The 21,693-nt window shown below is 44.9% G+C and overlaps 1 protein-coding gene and 1 pseudogene across 3 annotated transcripts in view; both read right to left on the bottom strand.

The window, feature by feature from the left end:
* The window catches only part of LOC126259646 (uncharacterized), a 288,662-nt gene that overhangs the window by 19,587 nt on the left and 247,382 nt on the right, over window positions 1–21,693 (bottom strand). For 2 of the 3 annotated variants that reach the window (XM_049956576.1, XM_049956577.1), the window contains exon 4: window positions 10,555–10,746. The exons of the other annotated variant lie outside the window; for it this stretch is intronic. In XM_049956576.1, coding sequence (XP_049812533.1) covers window positions 10,555–10,746 — 192 coding nt within the window. The remainder of the gene's footprint in view (window positions 1–10,554; window positions 10,747–21,693) is intronic. 3 annotated transcript variants of the gene reach the window in all.
* On the bottom strand, window positions 17,099–17,216 carry LOC126261243 (5S ribosomal RNA; annotated as a pseudogene).

The raw sequence follows: 21,693 nt of genomic DNA, 5'->3' as shown, positions 1-21,693 counted from the left end.
TGTGACACAGGAATTGTCACACGAAGTATTACTATTTTGTCTGCGTGAGGAGATGATTACTCCACACACATTATAAAACTGTATACATATTTTCACGGAGAACACCTATGATGTTATTGACAACAACGGGTTTGAAAGCGCTGACCTATCGTGCTAGCCACCAACAGCTCGCGAGCTCCTGCCACTTTGGATTTTAAACAATAGTAACCAATGTATCTGTGAATGTGGAAGGCTGTTACAATAACAGATCTAAAATAGGATATAATACGTAATAAGGCAATCTCAACAGCATCTCACAGTAGGCTTATCACTTGTCAGACCATGGTTCCAAGTGTGCGAGATTTTTATTGCATAAAAAGGTATGTTTTTGCTTTCTGTACAATAGCAGACACGTATAAAATTGTTTTTAACAGCTTGTATAATGAAGTTCGTTGAATTCCGGAATCACAGGCTTAACATATGCGAACAACACAGAAATGTGCAGCATTAGGATAAGAAGGAAACGACCGACCTTCATGCGACGATGCTGTAGAATCAGTTAAATTTTGTTTCTGTTGTGATGTAGTGATATTTGTTACACAAGGACGTGAGTTAAGTGTCAATGAGATCTGTGGGATGTATTTGTTTTAAACGAGTTTTTAAAGTACTCGTATGTCTTTCGTTCAAATGAAGAAATTTGAATACCATATCCGCCTTAACTTGTGTTTTGGTTTGCTTTATAGCCAGCGGCAGCTCATCATAAGTAGGTTAAATGTAATAAAAATCCAGCTTTTTCTTGTTCAACACTGAAGAAATGGACAGCTGAATTCAAACATGAGCTTAATTTTATTGAACGCATTTCACGAACAGAGCTTTCCAAAACTACAAACACAGACGGAAACAGTCAAAGAATGCACAAAACTCTAATGAACAATCAGTTATTCTGTACACGAATTACTTGACCTCCAAATGTATCAAAAGTAGTGTCGCTGTGCACTTCAAATGGAGAATTAATTACGGCCAAGTGTGTACAGAATGAGTGCCGCATTTGTTCAGTGGTGACACGCGAGATAAATAACTGGACCGTTTTATAAAGCATATAACTGAATATCTGCGTCGTTTTATTTTACAGTGACTGAGGCTGGGCGCACCAGTCCACGTCAGAAACGAAAACATAATCAACCCTGTTGGTGGACGTCGTTGTCCAACAGCAGGTGTGCACAGACTTAATAGTACTGCGGGCCGCCAACCTCTTACTGTGACTGCGTGGTCGCAAATTCGAAACTATCGTGCCGTAGGTAAGTTATAACTCAGAATTGGTGTCCCCCTACCCCACTGCCAGCTAGACTAGGCTCAAACGAAATAAATCTACAACGAACCGCTCTCTCCATTTCGGGAGGGAATGAAAAATTAGAAGAACGAACACTGGTCGGAATCGATTTCATCTGCCGAACAGTTTATACACAGTGCTTTCAGGGATGGAAAACTGATTCTCCTTATCTGGTACGTTGAAAATGGCCGAATAATAACTGATGACGTTGTTAATGTCTTCTGGACCATCAGCATGAAAAATTATTAACACATGTGAGTTTGCCTGGTACGAAAAAGAGTTGATTAAACAATGACGGGACTTAGGAAACTGTGGTACGAAGAACTGGAAAATCAGCCATGTTCGCCAGTTTTGGCTTGTCCGATTGAAATCTATTTCTATAAATACAGTAAGGATAGTAATGGAATGATGTCATTGGAAATGGCAGCCGTAAATGACCGTTCGGTAGAGCTCCTATAATCTTACGTCAGATATTTAATCTAGTCGTGAGAAAAACTTTAGACGCAGTGAATTGATCTAAATGGGGAGTATATTTAAAAATATGTAAAAATCAAAAAATGGTTCAAATGGCTCTGAGCACTATGAGACTTAACTTCTAAGGTCATCAGTCCCCTAGAACTTAGAACTACTTAAACCTAACTAACCTAAGAGCATCACACACATCCGTGCCCGAGGCAGGCTTCGAACCTGCAACCGTAGCGTGTAAAAATCGCTATCTGCGTCTCTTTACATGTATTATTTGCTAGTCATTCCCTTTCCTGTTACATCTGAAAATGGAACGAGTGGAATGGGTAGAATGAATGCCTCCGTATGAATCCCAGTGTCTCGCTTTTGACCTTTGGACATATGAATATTAGAGGCAGTGCAGTCACTCGACAGACAGTAACAAATGCTAGGTCTCTCAACTTCCTCAATAGCGTTTCGAGAATAGATTGTCTACGCCCCCCCCCAACGTGGCCTACTTCCCTCAGGCACGGCACTCAGTCAGACTCTGACGCCGTCAGCCCCAGCGCCGCCGCTCTCACGACGCTCGCCCGCCCAACGCCCCCTCCATCGTTCACTCTCCTGTGCTTCCTACGCCGTCGACGACTGTCCCCTACATGCACTCCCCTCTATGTCTAATGGCGCCGTCGCTCTGCTCTCTTCAGACTCTGATGACCATAACGTTCAGTTCTTGACAGCTAACCATGGTTATACCTTCCTTTCTGTATGTCGCTCACATCTTCGGTGCCCTCCTTTCTCTACAAGCCTCTTCTCTTCCGAGTGTGTGTGTCGTGGCCAACTCATGATCTCTCTCTCTTCTCCAACAGGCATCTTCACAGCGCACCTCACATCTTATGCACGAACCCGTCCTGTGCTGCCCTGGCCTGGACATTGCCCCAGAGATCACCAGTAGGGATTCTCTTCTGCGACCTCCAGGACCTTCTGCTCTGCATAGAGAGCCAGCCTTTTCTGGTCTGGACAGCCTTCACGGCATACAAGTTGGACTTATGTCGCACTCCTGTTCTCTGGTTGTGGAATTTTCGTTGCAAGCTCGGCCCCCAGGGATACGCCACCTTCAGCAGCCTCATCTCCATTTCTCGATAACGACCCTGGATGTCTCTTCTTTTCCACATTCGCTCGTCCCAGTCCCCAACAGGGCAGAATTCTCTATCTGTATCAGCACCACCAGCCCTGGGCCGTCAGTGCTGCACACACTCCTTACTGGAAGCGTTACCCTGCTCCGAAACTCATTCGCTGTTTGGGAGATGCTTTTTCTCCATGGTCGCTCCTCTATATGTCCCTTGGAAAAGAAGGGATGTGGTATCCTCGCCTATCCCAATTGCCGACCTCACAGCAAGACGGGTCCACCACCTCCTCTGTGGAAAAAAAGGAATGCTGTAACCTTAGCTGACACCTACTGCTCAACCACCACCGCAAGTTGCCGCCCTTCCATTATCCCAGCAAGACAACCACGTGGAAGTCACAACCCAGCAGACACAACACTGTCAGTTGGCTCTATGACATGCGATTCTCAGTGCTGCTATCGTCAGTACTATCTCGCATCCCCGAGTCACTTGTCACCATCACGCTTTCCTGGTATTCTTCCACTGGAAGGCTTTGCATGACGCTGTCGAATACCTGAAACTTTAAAACCACTACCCTAACTGTTCTCTAATTTTCATTAACTCTGTCTCGAAACTTTAAATACATAGAAAGCAAGATAGGAACCGATAGTGAGAGCAGCACATAAATTAAAATCAGCATAGCAATGGTGAAAAAGGCATTTTGTTAGAATAGGTGAATTTTCTGAAGCAATAAGGACAAAGCTCTGAGGAAAACACTAATGAAGTGTCTTGCATGGAGTGTCATCCTGTATGGTGCTGAAACGTGAAAATGAGGGAGAAAGATAGAGCAAGTCTGGAGGCTCTTGAGGTGTGGACATGGCGGAGGATGGAAGAATAGGTTAGATGGGTACAACGAAACATGAGGAGATACTGAGTAGAGTGGGAGAGCAAACACAATTACTGAATGTAATAACAGGAAGCAAAATAAACTCGATTTGTTCTATATTAAGAAAGGAGGAGAGGCTTATTAAAAGTAGAGGAGTCTATAGAAGGGGAGAAGAAGCGATGGAGGAAGAGATTTCAGATCCTGGATGATCAGATGGAAGGCAGCATATACAACAGCATTACGAGGGAAGCAATGGACAGCAGGGAATGGAGACACAAACGACCTGCTAATATAGCAGTAAACTTACGCTGCTGCTCTTGATGATAGTATTAATGGCATACCGTTTAGCCCAGTCACTTCGATTAAACATCTGGGTGTAAAGTTGTGAAATGAAATTAATGGAATGAGCACATACAGTTAGTGGTAAGGAGGGTGAATGTCTGACAAAAATTTAGAGAAAGAGTTCTGATAAAGAGCAGAGCACCTGTAAAAGAGACCGAGTAAAGAACGCTTGTGCGACACATTCGCTCAGATGTTTGGTATCCCTACTGGTTCTGATTAAAGGAGGCCACTGAAGCAATTTGAGTGTGCTGCTGGATTTGTTTGCAGTTGGTTGGATCAGTACGACAGTGATACGGAAATGCTTCGTGAGATTAGACGGCTGTCGTAAGGCCTGGAGTGTGGTCGGCAAATGGAACTTTGATTGAGGGACCGATTGCACTGAAGTCGTTAAGTCCACAGAACCGTGAACTGTGAACTCTTGATGTCGTCTGCCTGAAAAGTAGCCGAGGGCCGAAGAAAACCGGTAAAGCGTAGTGCTGATCCAGGATTCGTAGGTGCGAGATAGCGCTGACGGTAGTAACTCTTTTACTCGGCGAGCGTCACCTGGTAATGTGGTCGTCGTGTGACTGGGGCCTCCCGTAGGGTAGACCGTTCGCCGGGTGCAAGTCTTTCGACTTGACGCCGCTTCGGCGACTTGCGCGTCGATGGGGATGAAATGATGATGAATAGGACAACCTGAGAGGAGAAAATCTCCGACCCAGCAGGGAATCGAACCCGGGACCTTAGGATTGACATTCTGGCGTCCTGACCACTCAGCTACCAGGGCCGGACGGTGATTGCTGGGTTTGATCTCGCTAGTGTACCGGAAGGGCGGCAACTCACCAGACACCGGAGTGTGGTTGGTGGTTTGTCCATAGGTGGCAGCTGAGGGTACAGCAATAAGACCAAGTCTCGCTACCTGCGATGAATTTTTCCAAAAAATAACTGTTCACATTCTGTGTTTCAGTCAGAAAGCAGCATAGAAATCAGTTTTGCAGAAGTTTTTGTTCACTTGATTTAGAGAGTTGCTGCATTGAAATTTGTGACAACAACACGACATATTGTGGACGCACGTCCATCATTTAATACTGGCTGCTCGCAACTGACTAATCGAATTCACTTCTGTTGTTTAGAATTGTTAGTTGAAGCTGCCAGCACAGTTACTGCGCTATCGTCGCTTTCGCTACAGAAATAAAATTAGCCTCTGAATTTCTGGGACGGACTGTGTACTTCTCCGTTCACTCTTATATTTACCGTTTTATTTTCTCCTAGTGCATTTACTTCTGTTTTCTTTTTGTATTGATTTCCATTCCCTAAATCTTTCCTTTGGCTTCAATGGTATCGGCCATATTCTCTAAGTGCTTGACACGTCGTCTGAAAACGCCAAACACCGTATTCTTCTACCTCCAGTTTTTACCACATGGTCATTTTTTGGCAGTGGTCAATGATATTTCCCAAGTACAGACTGAAAATAGTAGGAGACAGACAGCAGGCTTGTCTTACCCCTTTTCCTAATTCTCTCCAGCCAGTACCTACGCCGGCCGCTGTGGCCGAGCGGTTCTAGGCGCTTCAGTCTGGCACCACGTGACTGCTACGGTCGCAGCTTCGAATCCTGCCTCGGGCATGGATGTGTGTGATGTCCTTAGGTTAGTTAGGTTTAAGTAGTTCTAAGTCTAGGGGACTGATGACCTCAGATGTTAAGTCCCATAGTACTTACAGCCATTTGAACCAGTACTTCCTCTTTTCACTTTCGCTGACGCCATTTGGTATAAATATGAGTTCATGGGTCGTCTGCTTTTCCAGTCCGCTCTCTTTTTCCTCATTATAGTTACAAGCATATCTCAAACCACAATACCAGAGGGCTTTCCCAGTCTATAAAACACATTTATAAGTCTCTTCCCGTTACGGTATACCTCTCTCCTAAAATTCGCAAGAGCCCTAGTGCATCTCTTGTGCCTGTATTCTGTCTGAAATTGCTCCTCAGCCAAATTCCCCTCCATTACATTTTCCAGACTTTTAATTAATGATTTTTAACATAACTTTGGCTGTATGTGAAATGAGACTAGTTGTTCTGTGCTCTCCGCATTTCTTGGTTGTTACTTGTTTCTTTGGCACTGGAATCATTACTGTTGTTAGAAAGTCGTCTGGCCATACACCTCTTTCATATATTTTGTTATATAACCGCAATATCGTTGGTTCAAATTGCTCTGAGCACTATGAGACGTAACATCTGAGGTCATCAGTCCCCTAGAAGTTAGAACTACTTAAACCTAACTAACCTAAAGACATCACACACAACCATGCCCGAGGCAGGATTCGAACCTGCGACCGTAGCGGTCGCGCGATTCCAGACTGAAGCGCCTAGAACCGCTCGGCCACATCGGCCGGCTAACCGCAATATTAATGCCGTATTTTAACAGTATAAGAATATCTCTTTAACCCATTTGCATTAACACACATTTATCCACATTTAAATCGAAATGACTCGACACATCGACTAGAAATTCTCGAACATCCCTGCAGTCGTTCAAAGACGACATTTTTCTACCCACAGCAGGAAAAAGTCTCAGACTGGTGCCCACTCTGCAACGCAAATCGTTTACCTAAGTGGAGAACGGAAGCAGTCTTATCTCACTTCAACATGGCACTTATACGCTACTTTGTCTCTGATGAGCACTCATCATCCTGTAGAATTGTTATGGCTATAATTGTGTGTTCTTTCCCTGCTCTGGCGTATGGTTCATCGGAACTACAACAGATGAAATACTAGTTCCCTTATTGCACGAATGATAAAAAATATTTACTTAACTTGACACAATACTTCGTCACATGAGTGCGTGATAATTTACTACTCTCATTACCTATTAAAGCACTACATGAGGCACTAATTAAAAAACAGTTCTCTCAAAGTGCAATGTTCAACATTTAGAAAAGCAAATTTCTATTTGACATTTGAATAACTCTAAGTCTGCTTGATGATGCTGATTGTCTCAGCTGAGCTCACAAACCGGGGCAGAGCGCTTCCATACTCGGCTCTATGTTGACCTCCAAGCGACGGCGCTGTTGCGGTAACGGAGGGGGCGTTGCTCCTTCAGCGTCTCCCACTCGCCTTTGCGGATTGCAGCGAGAAATCACTAACGTCTGTGGTATCGATGCGTGTTGCCGACTTTGGTGTGACACCGCGATCTCTGGACGATACCTCAAGAAAGTACTGGGTTCTGTCGAACATAAAGCACTACACTGTCAGCACTTACAAATTTTCTCCTCGAGCCCATTGTAAAAAATCATACCTCGTCGAATTCGTGGACGTGTAAACTTCACTATAGTGAATGCTAGCGTGAGTTTCTGATGTCTGCTGGAGGGCGCTTTGTTTAGCCTGCAGATGAATGACAATTTTGACTGTAAACCTTATAGTGCGACTGCTACGGTCGCAGGTTCGAATCCTGCCTCGGGCATGGCTGTGTGTGATGTCCTGAAACACGTATGTTATGTAGCAGCGATGGCGAGGCATGATAGAATCTCTGACCAGAGAGCTATTTGTCGTTACTAGTCTGCGCTTGACCGCGCGAGAGTTCAGTTCGAGAGTAGTAGCGCATACGAGATGACATAGTCAGTGCTAGTAGCGCGCGAGAGACAGTCGGAGTTGTGTGAGGAGTCGGGAGGCGTCGACATGGCCCTCTGGTCAAGATTCGGGACAAGGTATATTTTTAAATAAGGTAATGAAGCAGCATTGCGCACATTTGATAATGTAATGTAAATTAACTGTAACTAATTTGTTCAAGAATTGCCCCAATAATAATTTTGTTTTCAAACCAAGCATTTTAACAAAACAAACATTTTATTGAAAGAAAGTTTCCCATGCATTTCCTTAAAGAAAAATTTACTTAAGTTCAAAGAATATTTGCGATGCATTTCCTCCAAGCTATGGCGAAAATAAGAGCAGATGCAGTTTTACTGAGGTAAGAATTTGAGTTTAATTATTTGACAGGGCCTAAGATCGACATTTCGGTCTATTTGCGTTTTCATTGTCACTGAGATTTCATTATCATTGAATTGTCTTACATTTTTGTGGGCAGCTTACACATGGCTCAGATTGCTAGTTATCACATTTATTGTCATTGACTTACATTATTTGCTGGGAGGTTACACTTAGCACGACATTCATAGACAATCAAATTATTGTGGGGAGGTTACAGTCCTTAGGTTAGTTAGGTTTAAGTAGTTCTAAGTTCTAGGGGACTTATGACCACAGCAGTTGAGTCCCATAGTGCTCAGAGCCATTTGAACCATTTGAGCCTTATAAGTAGGTTGTGATCACGGCCTGCTATGCGAGATTAAAGGCTAGTGATTTTCCATTGTGGCAGGTCTTTCCCAGCAGATGTTGAAAATAAACTGTAGAAAAATGCTGGCAGATAGAAAGTTTAAGCACGGGACTGCTATTAGCGGGAAGAGGAAATAATCAACAGAAATGCCTGATACCTCCTACGAGTATGTAAGGCTGGAATGTTTAGAACAATATCGCGGTGCTGCCTGGAGCCAGCGGAATCAGGGAAATATATTATGAAATATATTCGTTACTGCAGAATTTTTCTGACATTAGCTGCGTTATTTATGAATATGTTACTTATTGATGACACATGAAAATTTGTGCCCATCAGGGACTCGAACCTGGATTTACCGCTTGTCGTGACAGGTCGCCATAGCAACTTAGGCTATCAGAGTAAACTTCCTGGAACTGTAGTTCAGCTAGATGATCGTCGCCAACGTCTTTTTCCTCAGATAATGATAGAAATAAGTACTCGATGGGCAAAATGACGATTGTAATATTAACGTTGAATACGTTTGTCTGCTTGAAACACCGTGTTGAGAACTCAAGTAAAGTTATATGAATGTGTGGTGTCTGTTCTTTCGCACATATCCGAAAGAACAGACACCTTGCAGAACCTGCAGCTGTTACACATTATATGAAATTGAAGCTGGAGAGGGGAAGAAACGAAAGGAAAGGGGAGCGATCACTGTTGTCAGCTACAGTGAGACATTATGCAGAATCGGCGGCGAGTGAAAATGTGTAACGGACCAGGATTCGAACCCAGAGGCGGTAACACTGTGTCGCAGATAGCGCAGTGGTTGCCGCACCTGCTTAGTAAGCAGGAGATCCCGGCTTCGAATCCCGGTCCGGTATTAATTTTCACTCGTCGTCGCCGATTCCGCGTAACGTCCCAATGCAGCTCACTTTCCTTTCCTCAATTTAAATATCACGCGACGTCGCTAGCGATGAGGTTGTATATAGTGTGACATATGGAAGTTTGGGCCGGTCCTGGAAGCATGCTCAGATAGGCAAGGTGGTTGCTGGTACGGTAGCTCAGCATGTCCGATCAGAGGGTTAGCTGCCTTCCCTAGTAAAAAAAAGTGAGTGATCGGATGAACGATGAATTTGAATGGATGACATGCGATGTCCACCCCGAACAAATGCAACGAGCCATAACGAAAAGAAAAGGTGGTTAAAGGCGACAGCTCGCGACAAGTGGGAAATCCGTTTTGAAGTCCGGGTCCGGTACAAATGTTCACATGTCACTCATAGGTTACATCTTCATACATAACGTCAGAAAGATTTCACAGTAGCGAATATATTTCATATCTCTGACTATGTTTAGATTATTGTCATGCATTATCGCAGGTGAAAGGGAGCCTGGCGATCCTTATTTAAACTGATTTGATAAGGGTAGCAACGGAGAAAAGCAATCTAGGATCGCCAATAAACGTTTTCCGTTTCATCTGCTAGGCAATACGTTCATAAATTTGTCTCACACGCTGGCGATCGCAAAGAGTTCGAGGATACTGATCCTGACCGCGAGGTGGTACATCTTGGGATGCGACGAAGTACCGAGAGCGTGACGAGTGGACCAGAACGTTTCACCGCCAGTACGGTCGCTATAATCAGAGTACAGCTGCTCAAGGAGGTCCAGCGTGAGCTGTAATTTCACGTGGTAGCGAACCTTGGCATATATGCTGATGCGCTGATGTGGAACCGATTTACAGTTGAAAAAAATTAGTTCCAGTTTTGGCCGCCAGGTGCGAATCTGGTACTGTAGAGCATCTCGACGACAACTCCGCTGCTCATACTGAACGAATTGCTTAAGCAGCAGTTAGTAATAAAATCAAAATTATGCCTTTCTCACTTATTTGTCCTTTTCTGCCGCTGTCCTATTCCTAATCCATTGCACGTGGAAAAATTTCTGTACGCTGTTCTTGCATCCTCTGCGCCAGATATGCAACTGGTGGCCAACATTGCAACTAATTTTTTTCCGGCGCACATCGGTTCCACGTTAACACATTTGAATATCTAACAAATTTCGCCTCTGTACGATAATTACAGCCCATACTGGACCTCTGAGAGTAGCTGCACTTTAATTATGACCGCCTGTTGCATACAACTCATATGAAAAACGTAAGCTATTTACATATTATAAGAGAGAGTGGAGGGTACTTACTGACAACGTGAAATGTTGCGGGGCAGCGCTAGGCACAGCAGCGGACCGCACCGCGAGCAGGCGCCGCCAGATGCAGGTGACGGCTGTGCTGAGCAGCAGCGCCACCAGAAGCAGCGACACGGCCGCCGCCGTCTGCAGCGTGCCAGCAGACCACGATGGCGCTGTGGGCTTGGGGGGCAGCTGGCCCGGCGCCTTGGATCAGCAGACACAAGAAGAGGGAAGTGTGTGCGTTGCGTTTTGTGTTTGTGCGCGTGCGAGCCCACGGGCCTGGTGTGACGCATGGTACCTTTACTGGAATCAGCTTAATTGTTCTGGACACTGATAAATAAAAAATAGAGATTATGCAGAGTTATTAATAAATACACTAATGGCCATTAAAATTGCTACACCACGAAGATGACGTGCTACAGACGCGAAATTTAACCGACAGGAAGAAGGTGCTGTAATAAGCAAATGATTAGCTTTTCAGAGCATTCACACAAGGTTGGCGCCGGTGAAGACACCTCCAACGTGCTGACATGAGGAAAGTTTCCAACCGATTTCTCATACGCACACAGCAGTTGACCGGCGTTGCCTGGTGAAACGTTGTTGTGATGCCTCGTGTAAGGAGGATAAATGCGTACCATCACGTTTCCGACTTTGATAAAGGTCGGTTTGTAGCCTATCGCGGTTGCGGTTTATCGTATCGCGACACTGATGCTCGCGTTGGTCGAGATCCAATGACTGTTAGCAGAATATGGAATCGGTGGGTTCCGGAGGGTAATACGGAACACCGCGCTGGGTCCCAACGGCCTCGTATCACTAGGAGTCGAGATGACAGGCACCTTATCTGCATGGCTGTAACGGATCGTGCAGCCACGTCTCGATCCCTGAGTCAACAGATGGGGGCGTTCGCAAGACAACAACCATGTGCACGAACAGTTCGACGACGTTTGCAGCAGCATGGACTATCAGTTCGGAGACCATGGCTGCGGTTACCCTTGACGCTGCATCACGGACAGGAGCGCCTGCGGTGGTGTACTCTACGACGAACCTGGGTGCACGAATGGCAAAACGTCATTTTTTCGTATGAATCCAGGTTCTGTTTACAGCATCATGATGGTCGCATCCGTGTTTGGCGACATCGCGGTGAACGCACATTGGAAGCGTGTATTCGTCATTGCCATGCTGGCGTATCACCCGGCGTGATGGTATGGGATGCCATTGGTTACACGTCTCGGTCACCTCTTGTTCACATTGACGGCACTTTGAACAGTGGACGTTACATTTCAGATGTGTTACGACCCGTGGCTCTACCCTTCATTCGATCCCTGCGAAACCCTCCATTTCAGTAGGATAATGCACGACCGCATATTGCAGGTCCTGTACGGGCATTTCAGGATACAGAAAATGTTCGACTGCTGCCCTGGCCAGCACATTCTCCAGATCTCTCACCAACTGTTAACGTCTGGTCAATGGTGGCCGAGCAACTGGCTCGTCACAATACGCCAGTCACTACTGTTGATGAACTGTGATATCGTGTTGAAGCTGCATGGGCAGGTGTACCTGTACACGCCATCCATGCTCTGTTTGACTCAATTCCCAAGCGTATAAAGGCCGTTATTACGGCCAGAGGTGGTTGTTCTGGGTACTGATTTCTCAGGACCTATGCACCCAAATTGCATGAAAATGTAATCACATGTCAGTTCTAGTATAATATATTTGTCCAATGAATACCCGTTTATCATCTGCATTTCTTCTTGGTGTAACAATTTTAATGGCCGGTAGTGTACCTCCAGAGTTTCGGAGCACGAACGCGCGAAAAATAGCCAGACAGTGGATAGAGCATCTCTTACAGCTTTCATTTGAAATACGTGCCGTACTGCAGTTGCAGAGCATAGCACTAGTGTTCAGACGTCTCAGAACATGTAAGCAAATCATTTACTCCATTTCGTCGCATCGATATACACTGTCCAGTCATATTAATGTGAGCATCTGTGAAAAGTCTGAATCACCACCTTTTGCAGTGCGAACCGCTGAGAGACGTGCAGCAAGAGGGTCAGTGAGGTTCTGGAAGGTTCCGACAAGGACGTGGAGTCATGCCGACCCCAGCACTGTGGCCAGCTGAGGATCCAAGGCGGAAACAGCCCGATAGAGCTGATGGCACATATTCTCGAGTGGGTTTAAATCAGTGGAGTTTGGTGGCCAATGGAGTACGGTAAACTCAGACTGGTGCTCTTCGAACGACGTGCGTGCACTGTGAGCTGTGTGAGAGGCTGCATTGTCCTGCTGGTTAATGCTATCGTACCAGTGCTAAGGAAAAACGAACTGCATACAAGTATGCCTTCCAGAATGACAAAGTCACCCATGGTATGCCACGAAAGCATTCCCCTGACCATAACGCTTACTGCTCTCGCCTGGGTGTTTGATTTCAGACTCTTCACGCCGTACACGCCAACGGCCATCGGTCTGGTGGAGCATAAAACATGACTCACTGAAAAGGTAACCTGTCGCCACTCAGCGGACGTCCAGTTGCGGTGTTTACATGCAAATTTCAACCTTTTTGCCGATGAACAACAGTCAGCATGGGTGGCTGAATGGATGAACTAGGCGACTGCTGTGGAGGCTCATACGCAGCAATGTTCGCTGAACGATCGTTGAGGAGACGTTGTTGCTAGCCCCTTGGTTCATCTGGAAGGTCAGTTCCTCATCAACTGCATCTTTGTTAACCCATAAACAGCTCTACAGCCATTGTTCACGCCTGTTATCTATGGCCCTTGTGCACCACAGTTTCTTCAGTGTCTATTTTCGATAGCTCCATTTTTCCATGCACTGTACACTTAAACCACAGTGGGACGTAAACAATTTACAAAGTTAGCCGTTTCGGAAATGTTCCCACCCCAGTAATCATGCCGTTCTGGAAGTCAGATAAATAGGCCTGATATCGCATTATGACTCACTACTGCACTGTTTTCCGCGTCCCACTGAAACATTTTATATACCCTCCACTGTTAGTGCCGCTATCTGTCATTTATGTATGGTTATTGCACGTTGACGTAGAAAATAGTCGGTGGTCATATTAATGTGACTGGACTGTGCAGTTCGTAGACAGGTAAGCCAATGAACAGATATTCAAAGCGGGCTGCTGTCTTTGCGCCTTCCCGAGCAGCAGCCCGCATCTCGTGGTCGTGCGGTAGCGTTCTCGTTTCCCACGCCCGGGTTCCCGGGTTCGATTCCCGGCGGGGTCAGGGATTTTCTCTGCCTCGTGATGGCTGGGTGTTGTGTGCTGTCCTTAGGTTAGTTAGGTTTAAGTAGTTCTAAGTTATAGGGGACTTATGACCACAGCAGTTGAGTCCCATAGTGCTCAGAGCCATTTGAACCATTTGAGCCCGAGCAGCAGCAGCGACTGCACTCACGTATGAACATATGCCATGTCACAAACAGTGCCCATTTTGAGCGCCTGTAATGTGAGTTAAAAAGTTGGAGAAATGTTCTACCCACTGATATGTGTATATTTTCTGTAGGTCTTGTAGCTATAGTGCAGATTTTTTCTGATAGTTTGGTGGCACTTGTAAACAATTAAATGACAAGTCAGAAAGGACAGACACCATACATTCATATAACTGAACTGACTTCTCCTCGAAGGCAATGGATCCACCACCTTCAGTGCGGATACGCATTGAATGAGACATTCTGTGGGAATCTCAAAGTAGCGAACATGGAGGACATGGACAGAGACTGTGGATAGGTGACACTAGGTGGGAATGTGGGTCGGCCGAGAGGCGTCCCGGGAAAGTCCGTCCAGTTGCGATAAACACTATGTCCGTATGGCGCAGTGGTTAACACAACTGCCTACTAAACAGGAGATGCCGGGTACGAATCCTGTTCTGACACACATTTACACTCATGTTCAAATGTGTGTGAATTCCTAAGGGACCAAACCGCTAAGGCCATCTGTCCCTAGTCTTACACACTACTTAAACTAACTTGTGCTAAGAACAATACACACACCCATGCCAGAGGGAGCACTCGAACTTCCGGTGGGAGGGGCCGCACAGTCCGTGCAGGACGCCCTAAACCGCGCGGCCACTCCGCGTGCTTTACACTCATCGCCGCTTATTTCTGATAACGTTCTGATGCAGCTGACAGTAATAATTTCCCTGTCTTTTATTTCCTTCCCCCGCCACCTTCAATGTATATAACTTATAAGTATCCCTGTGGTACGTATCACGCAATATATGTAGCAAATATAGATGTTAAACTGAAATGTATTCGTATTACATAGATGTGCAGCAAATATAGATGTTAAACTGAAATGTATTCGTATTACATGGATGTGGGTGTGATCTCTACTGTCTTATTAATACTGTAAACAACACAATTTCCTGCTTTAGTTACGAGCTATAGCAATATTTACTGTAGCCTGATGCATTTTGAGCAGCAAGCTGCCACTGCCAAATGAACAGTCATTAATAATATTAAACCGCAAACACTTTCCTAATGTTTTGGAAAATATTATTTACTTATTGTCAGATGACAACCGAATGTTGCAACCACAGATAAAATGACGTGTGACTTGACAGATAGTACTTACTGTACACCGAAACTACAAAGGACACAAAATAATGATGACATACAGTGAGTTTAAAAAGAAATTGTTATATTTTTGTGGAACGAAGAAATAATTACATTTAACTAAATATTAAAAATAAACTTCTTGTGTGGATAATTTTACTTTTAACATCTTTTAACAGAAAAAAGCCCATATGATGGAGGCTGAAGTTTTGTACGTTGTTAAGAAAGCAGGAAGATGACCAAATGCGGCAATACTGGAAATCAATAAAAATATGTTTCGAAGTCCCAGCTTATTTTTAAACGGTCAAACTTCTTCCCTCTGTTGAACTAAGTTTCAGTTATACAAATGACGAAGTACAATTGTAAATTCAACTTCATTTTCATCTATTGTGCTACGTAACGATATCCAAGTAAGAAACTTTGTTTTTTGCATTCATTTGTTACCTGACGATGACCCATGAAACCGAAAGCTGGTTCGTGACCATGTAAAGCGTGAAGAGGAGGAGAAAGATGTGAGAGGGGATGTGAGAGGAGGGGCGAGAGAGGAGAGGATTTATTATACTGCCTGTCACCGCATTCAGACTGTTTATCAAAGTTTATCTGAGGCAGCTTCTGTTGCAGAAACATGAATTTTACAAAAATTGTAGTACAGGAATATCAGAATACTATAAAATATACCTGAGAACTTTCTGTACCAAGCGATCTCTGTACTAGCTCGTATAGACAGTGTTCGACAATTTGAGCGTGTCACAGCTGTGTCGCGAAACACATCCGAGTACATACCATAAGTAATGATACAGGGTGGGGCAAATAAAAAGGCACGGAGAACAGGGTTCCAGGGTACAAAGCAACACAGCAGAGGAAAGTAAATACAGTACTAACCTGACTATATCAGATGTCAGAAGTGATCACCAGTCGTCTCTTGGCACTTTTGGGCCCTGTTCAGAAAGATGCTGAAGACGGATCGAAAATGAACTGCTGGAAGTGCTGCAGTTCTTGAAGACTATGAAGGTTGTTGCGATAGATTTTAGACTTGAGGTTTCCCCATACAAAGTAATCGCACACTGACAGATCAAGTGACGTGGGTGACCAACTAGGGCTGCGATCACACGGACCTTTGCTAACAACTTTGTCATGCGTGAAAATTGTGTAAATGTGCTCCAAGGTTCGGCCGGCTACATGGGCAGTTGCTCCATCCTGTTGGAAGTAACTGTAGGTCTTGTCCTCCTGGTTATATGCATACATTCAGCTCCACTTTTGTCAACTCGTCCGGGTCACTTTTATTTGCCCCATCCTGTATTTTTTTATAAGAATTTCTGACGATTATAAATGAATTTATAACATAAAGTTCTATTTTGTCAGAAAACGATTCGCCTTTAAAATCATAGTTGTCTTATATATTACGGTAAATTACGCCCCCCAACCGAGGTGTAGGAAGATTCCAACCTCGGTTCCGACCAAAATAGGGGCCAGTGTTCAAAGACAGGTATCTGGAAATTTTTGATATAGCGATTACTGCAAACATCATCTGTCGACTGCCGGCAGTTTGGAAATTAGATGGCTGAAAGGTGTTTGATTTGACTTTCATTACTAAACAGCCGAGGTCTCGCGACCATCTCTGCAACGATGGACATACGGAAAATGCTACTCACTAGTTTACGACTAATAACAATCTTACCTTTCAATACTGAGTGAAAAAAGAGTCTCTTCTATGAGCCTATCAATAAATTTAAACCACTTCAAATTCAATTATTATAAAAACTAAACTAAACTCAACCGAAAAGCCATGAAGGCCCAACGGTACCGATTGGTCGTCGTGTCATCCTCAGACCACAGGCGTCACTGCGGATATGGAGGGGATGTAGTCAGCACACCGCTCTGTCGGTCGTATGTCAGTTTACAAGATCGGAGCCGCTACTTCTCGATCGAGTAGCTCCTCAGTTAGCTTCACAAGAGCTGAGTGCACCCTGCTTGCCAACAGCACCCTGCTTGCCAACAGCGCTCGGCAGAACGGATAGCCACCCATCGAAGTGCTAGCCCAGCCCGACAGCGCTTAACTTCGGTGATCTGACGGGAACCGGTGTTACCACTGTGGCAGGGCCGTTGGCTTAAAATATCAAATTTCAGTTATTGTTAACTCAGCGTGTTACGTCTTCAAAAATGGCTCCGAGCACTATGGAACTTAACATCTGAGGTCATCAGTCCCCTAGACGTAGAACTACTTAAATCTAAGTAACCTAAGGACATCACACACATCCATGCCCGAGGCAGGATTCGAACCTGCGACCGTAGCGGTCGCGGGGATCCAGACTGCAGCGCGTAGAACCGCTCGGCGACTCCGGCCGGCGTTACGTCTCCTTTCGTTTACGAGGACATAAAGGCACTGAAGACAGTGTCGTCTGATAACTAAAATTGGCTGAATGGTTAACCTTTCTTCACGTCAGAATGATTTCCAGAGCCCAGTTTGACTGCAGTATAAGATTTCACTTGACTGATCGTTTTTATTAATTTTTCCCTAACGAAAAGAGATTATAAGATCAATATCAAGAAAACTACAACTAAGGTAATGGGAATATAGTCGAATTACACCAGGCGTTGCTCAGGGAATTAGATTAGGAAATGAGACACTATACGTAGTGGATGATTTTACTATTCGGGCAGCGAATTAAACGATGATGGCCGACGTAGAGAGGATACAAAAAGTTTCGGGGAGCTAATAAATTGCTCTGAGCACTATGGGACTTAACATCTATGGTCATCAGTCCTCTAGAACTTAGAACTACTTAAACCTAACTAACCTACGGACATCACATAACACCCAGTCATCACGAGGCAGAGAAAATCTCTGACCCCGCCGGGAATCGAACCCGGGACCCCGTGCTCGGGAAGCGAGAACGCTACCGCGAGACCACGAGCTGCGGACGGGGAGCTAGTACAATGCGAAGCTATTCTGTTGTGTTGGGCGGATTTTTGTCAAAAAGAGCCCCGCACTCCAGCAGAGCGTCATTAGCGAAATTTTATGGTCTGAACACTGGGCGAACATTCCTGAAGTGAAACAGCGACGCCACATCCCTTCTCCTTAGATGGGCGACTGCTCACGAGAAGAAACTCTGTTAAAAGAGAAGGGAATGCAGGTTAGAGTGGCATCCGGAGCTCTATGGCGTCTGCCGTGGGAACGATCAGCTAGAAGACTTTTTAGGATAGCGTCCCTCTGAAAAATTACCCGCAGGACGGCTTGCGAGTGGGTACATAGTACGGAGGGGGATTTTCTGATGCTAGAACGCGTGTAATTGGCGCGGAGATGCGTAACAACGCTTGCATTAGTGTTCTAACATATTTTACTGGCTGCTCCACGTGGAGTAATGTTGAAATTTTACGGAGCGAGCGCAAACGCTTCGCCTGTTGGCGGCGTGCAGTAAAGACGCTACGACCGTGGGAGCCAGTGAGTAAGGACTTCCCCCGTGGGCGTCGTAGAAAAAGGACAGTTCGGCCGTCGAGTAAAGACGCCGGCTATGGGAGCCTGCTTAGGTAGGTTCTGGAGCAACCATCTGTCCGTTTACTTCTGCGACAACGCACTGCGCGTTGCATCAGCTATCTTGCAGCTTGTGTTGCTTCAAGGTGAGGTTTATCAATCAACGTACTTATCGCTATCCAAACTTGCCTTTGATTGGAAATAAAAATTTTCGTAATCCTCAGTAGAGTTATAATTCAAGTAAGCAATATCCTAATATTGTTTCTGAGATGTCGTGTTATTGGGGGAAATAATTTGATTTATTTAATAAGTAAAGAGAGAAATGTGAAGTACTCCACTCAGTGAGCCTGGGCACATAACAATATGTAATTAATTCCGATGCGCACAGATTATAGGTCTACATCTACATCTACATTTATACTCCGCAAGGCACCCAACGGTGTGTGGCGGAGGGCACTTTACGTGCCGCTATCATTACCTCTCTCTCCTGTTCCAGTCGCGTATGGTTCGCGGGAAGAACGACTGCCGGAAAGCCTCCGTGCGCGCTTGAATCTCTCTAATTTTACATTCGTGATCTCCTCGGGAGGTATAAGTGGGAGGAAGCAATATATTCGATACCTCATCCAGAAACGCACCTCTCGAAACCTGGACGGCAAGCTACACCGCGATGCAGAGCCTCTCTTGCACAGTCCGCCACTTGAGTTTGCTAAACATCTCCGTAACGCTATCACGCTTACCAAATAACCCTGTGACGAAACGCGCCGCTCTTCTTTGGATCTTCTCTATATCTTCCGTCATCCCGGTCTGGTACGGATCCCACACTGATGAGCAGTACTCAAGTATAGGTCGAACGAGTGTTTTGTAAGCCACCTCCTTTGTTGATGGACTACATTTTCTAAGGACTCTCCCAATGAATCTCAACCTGGCACCCGCCTTACCAACAATTAATTTTATATGATCATTCCACTTCAAACCGTTCCGGACGCATACTCCCAGATATTTTACAGAAGTAACTACTACCAGTGTTTGTTCCGCTATCATATAATCATACATTACAGGATCCTTCTTTCTATGTATTCGCAATACATTACATTTGTCTCTGTTAAGGGTCAGTTGCCACTCCCCGCACCCGGGCGCTAATGATCATAGCAGTTTTGCGCCCTAAAACCAAAACAAAAAAAAAAAACAAAAAAAAAAAACAAAAAAACTCCCCGCACGAAGTGCCTATCCGCTGCAGATCCTCCAGCATTTCGCTGCAATTTTCTAATGCTGCAACTTCTCTGTATACTACAGCATCATCCGCGAAAAGCCGCATGGAACTTACGACACTATCTACTACACTGTCTGGAGGGTGTTTTTCTATGCCAACGTAAATTCTGGGCTAAATTAACAGTAGGTACCCTCCATGCCTTATTTTAAACACCGCACTTACCAAGCGGAAACGATACACGTACACCACCTAGGACGTGCCTGACCTCTAATGAACGCGGTGTGTTGCAAGTTAATTGCTAGCATCACCAAGAGTCCAATAAAACATTTAGCTCACGACTTCGATGGGTGCCGCATAATCAAGTTTAAGGAACTTCAGCGGGAGCTGTGTGGCTTTTGCTAGAGGGACTTGACGTATCGTGAAATTGCAACCTGTATCCTACGTAATGCTACCAGTGACGCGTGGAATAGACACGGTGATTTCAGTATCGACAATTCCTTGAAAACTAATATTAAGATTGAAGTAAGTTGAAAAACAAACTACACACCATTAATTATCATTTCGAATGGGAGAATATGCTTCACTTAACTTTCCATTTACATTAAAGGCGCAGCTGTTTCATAAGAAAGGATCTTTTACGGCAACTTTTCATTAAGTACAAACCTAAGTCTATTTTTGTAAAATAGTAACTACAGTTTGAAATATGGCCACTGCAACGTTACTGTCGGGGATTCTTATACGTGCCCTGAGTACCTGAATCTATTGGCTTCCCGTACCGCCGTATTTACGTCCATTTAAAATGCCTTACTAAAATGAAAATCGCGTCGATTCTTAAATACATGCAGTGATTCGTTTTCTGTGGGCAAAAACTGTGGCAGAGGTCGAAATTCATCGATAGATCTGCGAAGTTTATGGCTCTGAGCACTATGGGACTTAACAGCTATGGTCATCAGTCCCCTAGAACTTAGAACTACTTAAACCTACCTAACCTAAGGACATCACACAACACCCAGCCATCACGAGGCAGAGAAAATCCCTGACCCCGCCGGGAATCGAACCCGGGAACCCGGGCGTGGGAAGCGAGAACGCTACCGCACGACCACGAGATGCGAAGTTTATGGAAAAAAGCGATGTGAGCGATGGAGTTGTATGATAATGAGTTATAGCGCTTAAATACAGTCGTGCTACTGTTCACGATGAACTGCGAAATGGGGTTCCACCCATTGTCACTACACAGCTGGTGCAGAATGTTGATCAAAAAGTTCAAGAATACAGACGGTGATCTGCTACCCATTGATTATCATTTGTTCCCACATTTGAAAGAACTTTTAGTTTGTCTGCATTTCGAAGAAGTAACGTCAACACGACCTTTCAGCTGTGCTTGGTAAAAGAGGCGGCAGATTTCTGTAGTGACAATGGAATTAAGAAATTTGCTGTTTGTTACGAAAAGTGTCTCTTAATAGTGTTGAACAGTAGGTTCAGGTATAAGCTTTCGCGCAATAATATTTTTTTTAATGCAATTGTGTTTGTTTCATATAAAATGTTACTAACTTCAGAAAAACACCTCATAGCTTTTGAGGAAAGAACGGTAGAGGCAGAAGCGTACAGTCAAACAGCATATGAATATTATCTCTGAAGAAATGGTGGCAGATATTGCGATTATTTACCACTGACGTTCGAACGTAGTGCAAATAATTAACCGAAAGTTCTAGTTAGTGATACTGCCCATAGACTTTCAGACTTTTTACAACACGCAACAAAATTATAAATTGTGTCGTGTGTGGGCGACATTTTTGGTGCTCTAGTATCGACTGTCCCTCCTGTGCTCGTCCCCGGCCCGTTGCTGGGACCCGACACGACGCCTGGCAGCAAGAGGTCGCGCGTAACCACCGGCGCTCGCGGG

This window comes from Schistocerca nitens, chromosome 5 (genome assembly GCF_023898315.1).
Source record: "Schistocerca nitens isolate TAMUIC-IGC-003100 chromosome 5, iqSchNite1.1, whole genome shotgun sequence".
Lineage (NCBI taxonomy): Eukaryota > Metazoa > Arthropoda > Insecta > Orthoptera > Acrididae > Schistocerca > Schistocerca nitens.
This window is presented reverse-complemented; position numbering and strand designations above follow the sequence as displayed.